This window comes from Humulus lupulus, chromosome 4 (assembly GCF_963169125.1).
Source record: "Humulus lupulus chromosome 4, drHumLupu1.1, whole genome shotgun sequence".
NCBI lineage: Eukaryota > Viridiplantae > Streptophyta > Magnoliopsida > Rosales > Cannabaceae > Humulus > Humulus lupulus.
This window is the reverse complement of record NC_084796.1, coordinates 219,562,221-219,575,790: the sequence shown is the minus strand read 5'-3', so window position 1 is coordinate 219,575,790 and position 13,570 is coordinate 219,562,221. Positions and strand designations below refer to the sequence as shown.

Sequence of the window (13,570 nt, the reverse complement as noted above, 5' to 3'; positions counted from 1 at the left end):
GGATGCAACCTTAGTTCAAATTTTTGGTTGTTTTGTAGGCTTTTGGCTTGGGAACACAATAGTTAAGGCTCGGGATGGATTTTATCACCCAGATTGATAGAATCCAAGGTTTCAGAAATTAGAGTTGTAGCCCAAAGTTATTTAATGGATTAGAACTTGATGGGTGGACGTTGTTGATGCGTTGTGACTAGGTTTTCAGCGAGGCTCAGACTAGGGGACTGTGCTCAGGACATCAGTGTTTGGAAACCTCGGGACGCAGGTAAGAAAACTGTTGTACCCGTAGAGCAGGGCGAGGCCCTATAGATTGTGTTGCAGGGCACGACCCTATATGATCGTATTGCAGGGCATAGCCCCATTGGATATGTTTATATGTGTTTAAGTATTTGATTAATTATGCTATATGTACATATATGTGAATGAACGACGAAGGGCGAGTACGGCAAGGGGCCGGGAGCAGCGTTAAGCACGCGGAGTGTGAGTTGTCAGGGTGAGACCCCTATAGGATACCTGGGATATCCTCACGGTGTAGACTGCGAACCTAGGGCCTGGTAAAGAGCCTGGGACAGCATGGCCGTATGTATTTAGCCTGTTGACGGTTTTGTTATGTGCTGAATAATGGTTATGCATGTGTTTTTTTTCTTGTGTGGAGTTTTCTTGGCTGGGCTTCGGCTCACGAGTGCTCTATGGTGCAGGTAAGGGCAAGGGAAAAGTCAACCAACCTTGAGTACGGAGAACGTGAAGCGACGCGTACGCGACGCGTACATGTGTTGGCCTGCCTGGCTGCCACGGCCAGGGGTATTTTTGGGAGTTGTTTGTACTAAACTTAATTTTGTCGTTTAGTCAACTTTTAATTATATTTTTGAGTTGTAAATATTTCTAAACAGTATTTTGGGATCCCAAATGTATATCGCTTTATAATTTTTAATGAATGATGATATTGTCAAATTGTATGACTTTTATTACGAATTAGCTACACTTTAAATCTAAAACCTTGATTAGCAAGTTAATTGCACATTTTAAATTCACTTAGTAACGACTCTAAGGTAGTAGGGCATTACACAAGTGGTTCGGCCGAGCGAGGCGCATCTCCTGGCACCAAGCTTACGGCCTATGCTGGGTGAGTGGGTACCACTCCCTCAAATTGACCACGCCTTCACGACCCATGTTCCATAGGATTGTCGATCAACCCACGTTCTGCACGATTGTCGAATATAGATTGTACCAATAATCCACACACAAATCAATGTTAATAAGCATAGCAAACAACTTGATCTATGTGCATATGCTAGTTTTCCTACAAGGATTTCGTTCAAATGTCTTTAGTCCAGCGTCTTTAGTCAAACCTTAACAAAACCAATCGAAATTGATTAACACTAATCTTAGATAATAATTTTGACTCCAAAATAATTACATCTAAACTTAGCTTAGGTTCTAGGACTGTAGAATTTTGTACAAGCTTTCCAACCATATAAAGACCATCCAGATCCAACATCGGGGTCAAAAGTTATGGTCTCATTACGAAACTAGAAAATCGTAAAAGCCTCCTATAGGGCTGCAACTCCACTGAAGTAAGAGAGCTTTTCAGAGCCTAAAAGAGATGCATTTGCACCGTGACTCTCACCCACTTGAGCTGCAGTGCCATTGCAAAAAAAACCAAAAAATTTATGCATTTTCTTGTGATTTCTCAACTCAAACCGACCAAAAGACCCCCAAAATTGACTACAAATCATATAAAATTCAAGATTCAGACCTCAAAACATAAGTAACATCCTCTATACCTCATTTAAACATCAATTAAGCAACAAATTCCAACCAAACACAAGGATTGAAGTCTTACGGTTCTAAAACCCATTTTTTTGTCCCAATCCAAGAATCAAGCTCAAATTCTCAGTTTCAATCCAAATTCGAATCACAATCAAATCTCAAAATAGGTTTCTATACTCAATTGACTCACCCAAACCACCAAAACACATCAATTTCAAAAAAATCTAACCAAAACACCAAGTTCCCAATCAAGAACTTTCTGAAGAAAAACAAGGAAAAACTTTACAAAAAATGATTACCTTTGGTGAAAAATTCGAATTCCTATGCTAGTGATGACCCTTAGCAGCGCCCAACTACTTTTTGTAGCTTGGTTCTCTCTAAAATTCCTCCAACTTCAAGAATTGTCCTCTTAGTACTTGGGTATGCCTTGGGGTAAGACCAAACAAGAGATTAGAAGGGGAACGAGAGGTCTCGAACGTGAGTGAGGGCTGGGTTTCACACTTAGCCAAATTTCTCTACTGATTGGTCAAATGACCATTTTACCCCTACTCTTCACTTGCTCCACTAACCACACACAAGGGCATTTTGGTCATTTTGCTTAAAATTCTATTTACACCACTAATTTCCAAATTAGTCAACTAGCCCATCAAACATAATTACTCTACCACTTAATCTCATTTCACCATTAATCCCAAAATATTAAAAATCCCCAAAATATTCCTAGGCTCGCCCCAAGTCGGGCATTTATCCCCGTTGTGACTATTCCGCTTAACCGCTCGAACGGATCCACTCATGCCGAAGATTACAAATATATGCACATAATAATGTAGTCTCAAGCACAAAACACATATAAATTATAAATATACCATCAATGGGTCAAAATTACGAAAATGCCCATTTTGAACAAAACGGATCTTTAAACACATTTAATACACATAATCATGCATACTCAAACATATAATAATATAAATCAATTAATTCACACATAATTATCTCATGTGCCCTTTCTGTACACTAATAAATGTACTTAATTCTATTAGGAATTTCAGGACGCTACATGTTATGGGCCTATAGATAAATGCACAAGACTTCTACTGGCGAGTCGCCATATGAAAAGGTGTAAGTAACAGAAGCGGTGATCCCAACCGAAATAGGCTTGCCAGCTCTACGTACAGAATTAACAACTTCCGAAACTCTCAATACTACACAACTTGCCCACAACTTAGATCTGCTTGAAGAGTTAAAGCAAGTGGCTCATATTCATAATACGAAGTATAATATATTGGCTGATCAACAATACCAAAAAAGGGTCAACCCCAAAGAATTCAGAAAGGGTGAATGGGTCCTCAGGCGATTTACTCGCAATCAGAAAAAGTTAGAGCCAAATTAGGAAGGGCCTTTTCAAATAGCAAAAGTGTTAGGCTAAGGCTCGTACACATTGCAGGAAATTCATGGGGGATGGGGGGGGGGGGGGGGGGGGGGGAATGTTTGCCCAGAGCATGGAATTCCATGTCCTTAAAGAAGTATTATTTTTAAATATGTCGTTTGTGCTAAAAAAAATGTTGTTGTGCTCAATAGTTTTGTAATATCAGGTGCTCTGCCACCATTGTACAACAACTTATATGTTTATTTTGGATGAGCAGTAATTTGCATTTATTAGCAATATAGAGCATTTTACAGATTTAGTTGAAGCACTGATTGCTTATTGCATTTCTTTGACTTGTTTTTGCTCAACGGGAATTGAATTAAGAACGAGACGTTTAACAATTTTGCTTTGTAGGTAGTTTGAGCAGAACAATGTGCTAGCTACTCCGTGATACAAAAAGTTAGCCACGTGATACCCCAAAGTACTAGAATAAAAAACGAAAGTACCCTTCGCCAGAGTACGAATGAATCTTGTCAGTAAGACCAGAGCACGCGACTGAGATGATTCAAAATCTGGAGAGATCGCAAAATATCAGTAACAATTACGAAAATAATGGCACTTTTGACTGAGTAATTCGATGGCCATTATGGCAATGAAAGACTGAACCATTAGGTTGCAAGCTTACACCCTGCCTATAAATATCACACCTTCGATTAAGAATCAACTATCGACCATTACACACAAACACAAAGGCAAGACTTGTTAATTTATATTTCTTATGCCTTAGAATTCTCTTAAATTCTTAAACAACTCCAAACCATGATTTGGGACCTCAGACTTTAGTTTGATCAAAGTTTGTGTAAATTGAGAATTGAGGAGGAGAACATTGTGCTGACATAAGCATTGAAGTGTCTTGTGCAGGTACTCTCCCATTTGTTCTTTTTACTCAATTCAGTGAAGAACACATTTACGTTGTTGATTTAGCCAACATAATGTGTATGAATCAGAAAAACTACACTAACAAAGAACGGTATGCTAAATTCACAATAGTAAAGTAAATAAAAGATTTGAGGGAATGATTTGACCCAAACACATATAATATTAACAAATGATATTACAAAAAGTCATTTGTCAAAGTTTTATAAGCTAAAATTACAAATAACTCACCAAACTAATAATTTAAAACAAAAACAAAATTATTTTGCCTAACAATTGTGTTGTTATATTCAAATTTTTCTTCATCAAAATTGAGTTTAAGAGTATATTTGAACCATTTTACAAACACATAATGTCTAAAAAAGAATTTGTCAAAATATAGAATCAAAACATATAATGGGACAAAACACAATGACAAAAAAAAAATATAAACTCATATAATAATTATTCTTTTAATTGACATATATCAATTTTTAATATTGTTTATAAATTAAAAAAATAAAGTAAATCTTATCTAAATCAATGGGTACGTAAGATTCATCAATTAATAAAGAAAAGAAAATGTCTTTTTGAAGTAAGCCAATACTTTAGGCAATAACTCCCAACCTAATTAGGGGCCGAAGTTCAACCCAACTTAATTAACAGACTCGGAAAAAAAGAGACTCAGCTCTGAGTTAGTACAATCCTATAATTAATTATTTTAATTTTTAAATAAAAATAGTGAAATACAGTTGAAAGCAGTTGAGGAGGCAAAGCTAAGTAATTTAATAGAACTCAGCGCCCCCACGTGGAGACACAAAATCCGTGGAGAGAATATCTATAACATCGATGCACTCTAGGCACAAAAAATTCCATACAATTAAAACAATCATATTAATAATAGAGAATCGTAATAATGATAAATGACAGTACAAATTAGGCCCTTTCGTTCTTCATTAGTAATTTTTTTTAATAAAGCCAAATATTATTAATATTTTAATAAAATTAAAATAATAAAATCCACACATCAAGCATTCACCATTTTAGATCAAAAACTAATTATACATTAAAATTTCCTTAGACGTTATGCAATTGGTGAAAAAGGATTTTTTTTTAGTTACGAGTCCCAATCGCAGTATTTCATTATATTTATACCAAAAATCCTAATTTGGTCAGATCGAAAAATATCCCCTAAATATTTATTAGTCACTCACGCACTCACAGGTACGTACGTCCGAATTTTACTATCGTGGGCTGCTAAATCAACGTATTGATTACGCTCGTTGACTCTTGAGGATCTGCAGCCAATAAGAATCGAGTCAGGTCAAACTCAAATCAGTTTTTACGTTGACTTTTACATCAAAGAGTACTACCACGGGCTTCTCCATGCACCACAAGTCTAGCGTAATATACATGTTTATATAATTAACAGCAAACGACTGTGATTCACTACTCACTCGTTCTCTCTCTTCGTTCTCTGAAACTCTAAGAAATGTAGGAAAATAAAATAACACCATTCCCAACAATGACCAGCTAGCTAACTCTCTCTCTCTCTCTCTTAAAAGGTTTGTTTGTATCGATCAATGTTAAGAAGTGTCATTCTGTGTTTCTTTGCCCCTCTTTCTTTCTCTCTCTCTCTTTCTGGTTGGTAGTGTTTGGTTGCGAAGAAAATGAGACTTTAATTCGTGAGAAATGGGTGATTGATGAGGAAGATAATTTGGGCGGAGAGGTGAAAGGAAGACAGCAATAGAAGAAGAAGAAGAAGGAAAAAAAATGTTGAGATTACATAGACACAGGCAGCCACCTAAATCAGGGACCAAAATTGACTTCAAGTTCTCCAGTTTCAAGGCCCTTCAGGTATTCACTCTTCCTTTTTTGAAAGTGAAAGTATTAGTAATGAGTTTGGATGTATTATTTGAATGAGATGTAAAGCTTTAGACGAGATGTTCTTTTCAATTTATGGCAATGTACCTTATGATTTAGACGGCTTTTTGATAGAAAATGCAAGGATATTTGTATTGAGGAATTTTGAATTTTGACTGACTATTCATTAGAAGAAAAATATATAAATTGGGAATTGTTTAAAATCGACCAGTTGTAAGATTTTTGGATCAATGGGGACACTGAATCGTTTGAATACATTTGTTGCTTCAGGTTCCCAAAGGATGGGACAAGCTGGTTTTGTCTGTTGTCTCTGTAGAAACTGGAAAAACAGTTTCAAAGACGAGCAAAGCCGTGGTGCGAAATGGAAGTTGTCAATGGAATGAGACTCTTTCAGAATCTATTCGGGTTTTGGAAGATGATTCTTCAAAGGAGATTGAGGATTGTCTCTACAAGTTCATTGTTTCCATGGTATATCATCATGTTTTCTTGTGTTTACTCTATGATTGACAGTTAGCATGCATCCTTTATTTTGTGATTTATGGAGTTTAGTTTGGTTAGAAAATGTAATGTTGTTTCCGATTACAACTTTGGTTTTGATTTTTGGATTCACTGATAGGCTAAGGTGAACAATTTTGAATTAATTTTGTTATGATAAGGATCAGCAATTTTTGCTTGATGGTCTATAGTTTGATTGATTAGCAAATGTAATCTTGTTAAGTTGTTTCTTTTTCTTATCCACATTACAACTTTATTTCTTACTGTTTGATTCGATGATGTTACTAAGATCAACAATTTTGAATGAATGTTTTAATAGGGATCAGCTAGATCTGGAATCCTTGGGGAGGCTACAGTTAATGTGACAGATTATACGACTTCAAGTGCTTCTGTACCACTCTCTCTTTTACTGAAAAAGTGCAGTCATGGAACAATTTTACAAGTGAGTTTACAACAATACGCTTTTATAATTGGTGTTTGATCCCCATTTTGTTTAATCTTTGGTGAGTTAGTTGTTTGCATAAAAAAATTGAGTTTATATTCTTTTGGTAGCTTGTAAAGATCCTTGATTTATTACAATCAATTATGAAGCCTTTGAGAAAATGCTAGACTCTGAAAGCATTATGCTCTTTCCTTTTTCACGCATGCTTGTGAGTGGGAATTCAACGCTGTCATTTTCTTACGATGACTTTACATATTTATGCTTCATTTATAAATGAGACTACTCCTATAGATTCTCAAGTTGAATTATCCAAGTTTAAGAAAAGTGAGTTTAACACTGTTCTGAGGGATCAAAATTTTGAGTCCAGATATTGAAAGCTGCCTAGCTTAGACGACCATATTTCTATATCACCAAAATGCTGTTCATTTTGGCGTGTTTGTTCTTGTTAGGATGAACTACCAAATCTCCATTCTTTTTCCACTTTTAAGGACAATATGAATCCTTCAAGAAACAGCACTGCGATATTTACATTTATGTGAAATTTATTCTAAGGTGTTTGTGAAGTGTGAAAATATTATCGTCATGGTCTCATGTGTTATTGTTATTATTGTTAGTAATGTTTTTAATGATATTACTATTTTTTATGTTCCTTTTCCCTGATTACACAAGAAATTCAACCGGCAGTTATTTAGAAATATCATTCTTTTGCTTCTTCTCTAATTTGCAGGGACAAATTCAGTGCTTAACACCACGAACAAAATCCAGGCTAGTATTACTATTATATCGTGTCATTCCTCAGATTTTAATCAGATAACATATCTTTTTGTGTGATTATGATTGTTTTTCTTATATATTTTCCAGGGATGATGATTCAAAAGAGAAAAACCTTGATTTGGAGAAATCAAATGGAAATTGTCATGATGTGGACATTAAGTCGGATGGTTCTGGATCTGATGCAAGGAGTTTTAGTTCCTCCACCAAAGATTTCCGCTTGATATCTCACCCAGGAGAACCTGGGAGTAGGGTGCGATAACATTTACCTCTCATAATTGCCTGTATTTTCATTTCATCAGAACTTTGAGCTCTTGGGTGTTTTATAAAAATATATAAATCTATATATTTATATATGTATATGTAGGTATAATTTTGTGAAAATATAAGACAACCTATTTATTTGTTTGCATGTGCAAATTTATAAAATCTTGTGCTAGCTTGTCTCCTCAGATCTTACTAGAGAAACACAACGATCTTCTGTTTCTTTGTGCTTATAATGTGTTATTTTTAAACAAACTCATGAAATATTATGGTGTGTCATTTGGAAGGGAGAAACTTACGAAAGCTTACTATCTATGAGCAACTCAAATCGATCACCAAAATATTATAGATATTTGTATTGACCTTTGAGAATTAGTATTACGTTCTTAAAACAATAAACAATTCCTTATAGCTGTCATACATCATACATGCATGTATTCTATTAGTTTTGTTGGGAATATAGAGTTTTCTAGACATCGATAATTTGAGCACTGAATCTTATGTCTAGGAACTGCTTTGCACACACTAATGGACTGCAACAGTTTTCTGTACCCACGAAATGACATTAATTGCTTACGGGTTGCAGGAAACAAGTTTTTCTATATCAGAGTCGCATCAAAGCTATGGCTCAGTTGAAGGTTCCATAGAGGAGGAAAATATGTCCCTTAGAGATCATAGTGGAGAGGTGCGCAGTATAAGGAGAGAAGATTCAATCAGTTCTGAAAACTCTGTTTCCCATGGAAGTTATCCTGCTGATAATCACCATTTGAAGCAATCATCTTTTAATTCACAGACCATGGAGCCGGGAAATCACTCTGTAAATTCTAGACAGGAGTTTCCAGCATATTCTTTGATAACTACTACAGAAGATACAACCGAGGAGCTGCGTGCACAGGCTAAGATGTGGGAGAGGAATGCCCGGAAACTAATGCTTGATTTTGATATATTGAAGACGGAATTCACTGATCAATCAAAACTTCAGTCTAATTTGAACATGGAGCTCTCAGCAGCCTGTGCAGAACGTGATAATTTGAAGAAAGAAGTTGAGCAACTGAAGTTGTCATTAGATAATTCGATGGTAAAACAAATGTCGCCAGAGGATTTGTCGTCTCAATATGAAGGCCTGCCTCATACTCAAAAAGAAATAAAAGATGAACTGAAGTTTCAGAAAGAATCCAATGCTAATCTGGCTCTTCAGCTGAAGAAAAGTCATGAATCAAACATTGAGCTCATTTCTATTCTCCAGGAGCTGGAAGATACAATTGAAAAACAGAAAATAGAGATGGAAAATCTCCTAGCAGTACAATCAATGTTTAGTAATGCGGAGAAAACCATTGAAGCAGCTATAGAGGAAAATAGAAAAGTGACAAATGAGCTCCACCAGTTGCAGGAGTCTGAAAATAATTTGATCATTGAAGTGAAACTGCTAGAACAGGCATTGGAGGAGAAAAATCAAGAGATAGAGAAGGGAAGGACCCTCAACAATCAAACCTTTTCGGATATTGAGGCAGAATACGAACGCAAGTTACTTGATAAAGAAAAAGAAATTGTTAGTTTGAAAGCAAAGCTATCAGAGTCTCTAAATGTCGCACACTCCATAAAAATGGGATCAACAAATGATTGTGATGTAAATCTGATCAGAGAGATTGAAGACTTGAGGGAAAAGGTGCAGGAGCTAGAGAGGGACTGCAACGAGCTGACTGATGAAAACTTGGAACTCTTGCTCAAGCTCAAGGAATTGAAGAATGATTTGAACAAGAGAGAAAATTCTAATGATTTTGAACAAAGTGAGTGTTTTACTAAACCTTTGACCAGATTTGAGTTCCAACTGAGTGACCAGAAATTCAAAACAAACGATGCTGAAGGGACAGCAATGGATGACACTTTTTCTTTTCAAGCACCTCAGTGCTCAGATATGGAACTGGAAGCTAAATTGGCAGAAATGAATATGGAATTGGCTGAGAAAAAGTCTGGAATGGAAAAACTTCAGGTAAACTTGCTGTCTAGAGAAAAGGAAATTTTGGTTCTCAGGCATTGTCAAAGTGAACTAGAGGCTAAGGTTTCTGAACTTCAAAAAGAAAAAATCCAGCTACAGGAACACATGGAATTCAAGCTACAAGAAAGTGATGTCACCTCTAAGAATTTTAATGATTTACAACATGATTTGGTGGTGACTGCCAGCAGTGTAGATTCCCAAGCGTCTGCTAATAAAATACTAGAAAGAATGTCTTCAGTGCTAGAAACTGGTAATCGAGAAATGGAGCCTCATTTATCAGAGCTAGAAGGAGAAAATATGCAGTTGTCAGTACTTGTAACTAGTCTGGAAGCTCAACTAAAATATTTGGCAGGTGAGCAAGAATCCAGTCAATTGGATTTAGAGAATTCCAAATCTTATGCTATGACTCTCCAGGATAAAATTAAAAGATTGCAAAATCAGATGACAGAAACTCTTGAAGAATGTGAATATCTGAGAAGAGAAAATTCGAAGTCGCAATCTACTGTTGAGAGACTTACTGAAGAGTGCAATTCCTGTAGAAAAACAAATGGAGAACTGAGGAAGCAAAAAGTGGAGTTGCAGGACTATTGTTCCCTTTTGGAGGCAAAGTTGGAGGAATCGCATAAACGCTTCACAGATTGCTCCAGAAAAGTGGATGAATTGGAGCAATATCTGTCTTCACTGCTGGTGGAGATTTCCTCTAAAGAGAAGAGCCTAACTTCAGAAATAGATGCACTTCTTGATGAAAACTTGAGGCACAAAGAGAAATTTAATCATGAACAGAGCTTGTTAAATGAGATGTATACGGAGAAGGTAGTCGAAGTAGAGAGTCTTCAGCAAGAGGTAGAACATCTGGTAAAGAAACTTTCTGCAATTCACGAGGAAAGAGAAAGGATAGTTTCTGATGCCATGCAGGAACTTTTCAGATTACGTGCTGATAACACAAAACTGGAATCTGAAATCCATGAAATTCAGTCTAAATATAAACAAACTGAGAATGAGCTCAACATTAAGCAAAACAATTATGAATTGAAGTTAAAATTTCTCTCCAGTGAACTAGCTGCTTTGAATCAAAACCAGGAGTTTCTGATGGCAGACCACGAAAAAGTATCAAAGTTATTAGAGTACTATAAATCAGGTGAAGGAAAACTCAAGACCACTATAAATGATCTTGAACTAAGGCTTGCAGTGTCTGAACATGAACGGCAAAAACTGGTGGATGAATCTTCCTGCCTGCAGGTTCAGTTGCAGAAACTAGCTCATCTCAAGGGTGAACTTTCAGCTTTCAAGAACGAGCTTGACACAACCAAGTTTGAGAAGGAGAAACTTGAGGCATCAATGCATACAATATTTGAGGAATGCACGAATCTGAAGGCAGATAAAAACGATTTAGTTGAGAAGATCTCAACATTGAAGAAGGCTGTCTCTGAATTAGAGGACTGCAGAAGTGACAAGCAAGCCTTGGAGGAAAAGCTTTTGCTGATGCAAAATGCTTTACTAGAACATGATGCATTACGTGCTCTGGACGCTGAAATGAAAAAAGAGCTCAATCAGATCAAGCACGAAAACAGGCAATATCAGGAAGAGAGAGATGAGTCCCAAAGAAAATATGAAGCCCTTGAAGAAGAAATTAAACTTATGAAAGAAGAAAAACATTATCAGAAGGAGCACAGTAGTCGCAAGTCTCCAAATGTTTCCAAGACAAATACCAAAGTGAATACAGTTCATGAAACTGCAAAGATCTCAAAGGTATGTGCTCATCTATTCTCTATTTCCATGTTAACATTTGACATTTGATGACAAGCCTATAAAATTTAATTTATTGGAGTGTTTGAACTTAACAGAATGAGATGACAAAGAGTGGGAACCAACGTCGTGATAGTAGAAGGAATGGCCTGGTACATGAAGTTAAAAAGGAATCTCACTGCACACAAGTTCAAAGAGAGGTTAAAGATCTGAAAATTCTACATTGCTTCAATAAGTGATGTTGGAAAATATTTTGTCATAAATTCTGATTTTACATAACAAAAGTGTCACCACTTGTAGATTTAGTTTATTTCTGTATTAGTGTTACTCTATGGCATCAAACCAGTGAGCCAAAATTAATAGTCTACTACTCTATGAGTCTCTTGCACTTCTAAATGACAGTAGCCTGAAACTAAAAGCTTGGTGGTGGTTTCACAACGTTAGGCTTTCTTTTCTTTCTTTCATTTGTGAAACTACTTATGGAATATCTGTGAATGGTTTAATCTAACTCTATAAACTTCTACTTATCTTGTTTCGACTTTTTTTTATGTAGAACGGTGGTCGATGTGAAATTTCTAATGGAAGTCCTCACAGTAATGGAGCTGATCTTGGCTCAAAGATTCAGTTACTTGAGGATCAACTTGCTAAGGCATTAGAAGAAAGTAACAAGCACAAAGCTCAGCTTGATAGGTGAGTAATAGAAGATGTTATACCTCAAAACAAAATTAGGACCTTATGTATTTCTGAACATGGCCTACTTTTTTGCTTTTATTGCTTGGTAGTGTTTCTCTATGAATATTAAAAAAATTGTCTTTTCATTTTTCTATTACTTGATTCTCCTAAACAACCTGGTTTCTAGGATCTGATGGCTTCTAAAACATGCGAAATTTTGCTTATTTCTGAAGATTATGTGTACAAAGTCTCAATAAAAGTTCTATTACTTCACAGGCTTTTGTCTGATGGCCAAAAAGGCCATGCAGAAGGTGAAGTAGTCCCCAAAGACGAGTATAAACTCACAATGTCACTTCTAGAGGCAGAATTAAAAGACATTCGTGAGCGCTATTTGGACATGAGCCTTAAATACGCTGAGGTTGAATCTCAGCGTGAGGAACTGGTGATGAAGTTGAGGAAAGCTAAAAATGGAAAGAGGTGGTTCTCCATGAATTCATAATGTATTTCAAATCTATTGTAAGTCATCTCCTAATCTACCTATCTCAGGTGGCTTTTTTTTTTCCCATTAATTTTGCAAAGATATACCACAGTTTTCAATTTTCTTCTTTTACTTAAATTTTTGATTCATAGTGTAGGAATATACCAATTGTCAGTGGTTGGTTGTAAATGATGAAACAATTGAGAACAGCTCATCAGCTTACAGAAAGCTGATATTGCAAGTATTACAGTGTTACAGAAATATATATACATATATACATACATGGAAAAAGTTTTACATTTGTTCTTTAAGAGTTGAAGAAGGAAACTAAGCAAATAGAAATAATAAGAAAAAACAGTAACCTGTAGTGAATATGTGATGAAATTGTTCTGAAAATTTCCAAAGCCTTTCAAAGTATTGAAATGGCATAGCACTGAGTGACTGAGATGCTATTACTTTAACCTCATTTCCTTTTGTAGTTAGATGCTATATCTATATGTAATATGCCATGCTTAGTGGTCATAGTGTGTTTGATGTTGCTACTTTGTCCCATTTTTTTTATCCCCCCCACTAAGGTGGACACTGGACACCATATTAAAAATAAATAAATTTTAAAAAATAGAGGTTTCTGCTTTAGCATAGTATTTGGTTTTGGCATCAAATAATATTCTTCAAGGCTTTATAAAACATCCTTGAGAACATTCTAGGGCCATATTCTGTTTTTAGTAAATATGCACTATACCATACTAAAGTATCCATTTATATATGTACTTGGGA

General features: G+C 35.8%; 1 protein-coding gene across 1 annotated transcript; it reads left to right on the top strand.

Annotated features, from left to right (window-relative positions):
• Positions 1–5,507: 5,507 nt before the first annotated feature.
• LOC133831219 (uncharacterized) lies at positions 5,508–13,104 on the top strand. The gene is made up of 9 exons (XM_062261432.1): positions 5,508–5,902; positions 6,200–6,397; positions 6,744–6,866; positions 7,594–7,631; positions 7,728–7,890; positions 8,488–11,646; positions 11,742–11,843; positions 12,197–12,333; positions 12,592–13,104. The coding sequence occupies exons 1-9, from the start codon at positions 5,819–5,821 to the stop codon at positions 12,812–12,814; spliced, it is 4,227 nt and encodes a 1,408-aa protein (XP_062117416.1). The 5' UTR covers positions 5,508–5,818; the 3' UTR covers positions 12,815–13,104.
• Positions 13,105–13,570: the final 466 nt, after the last annotated feature.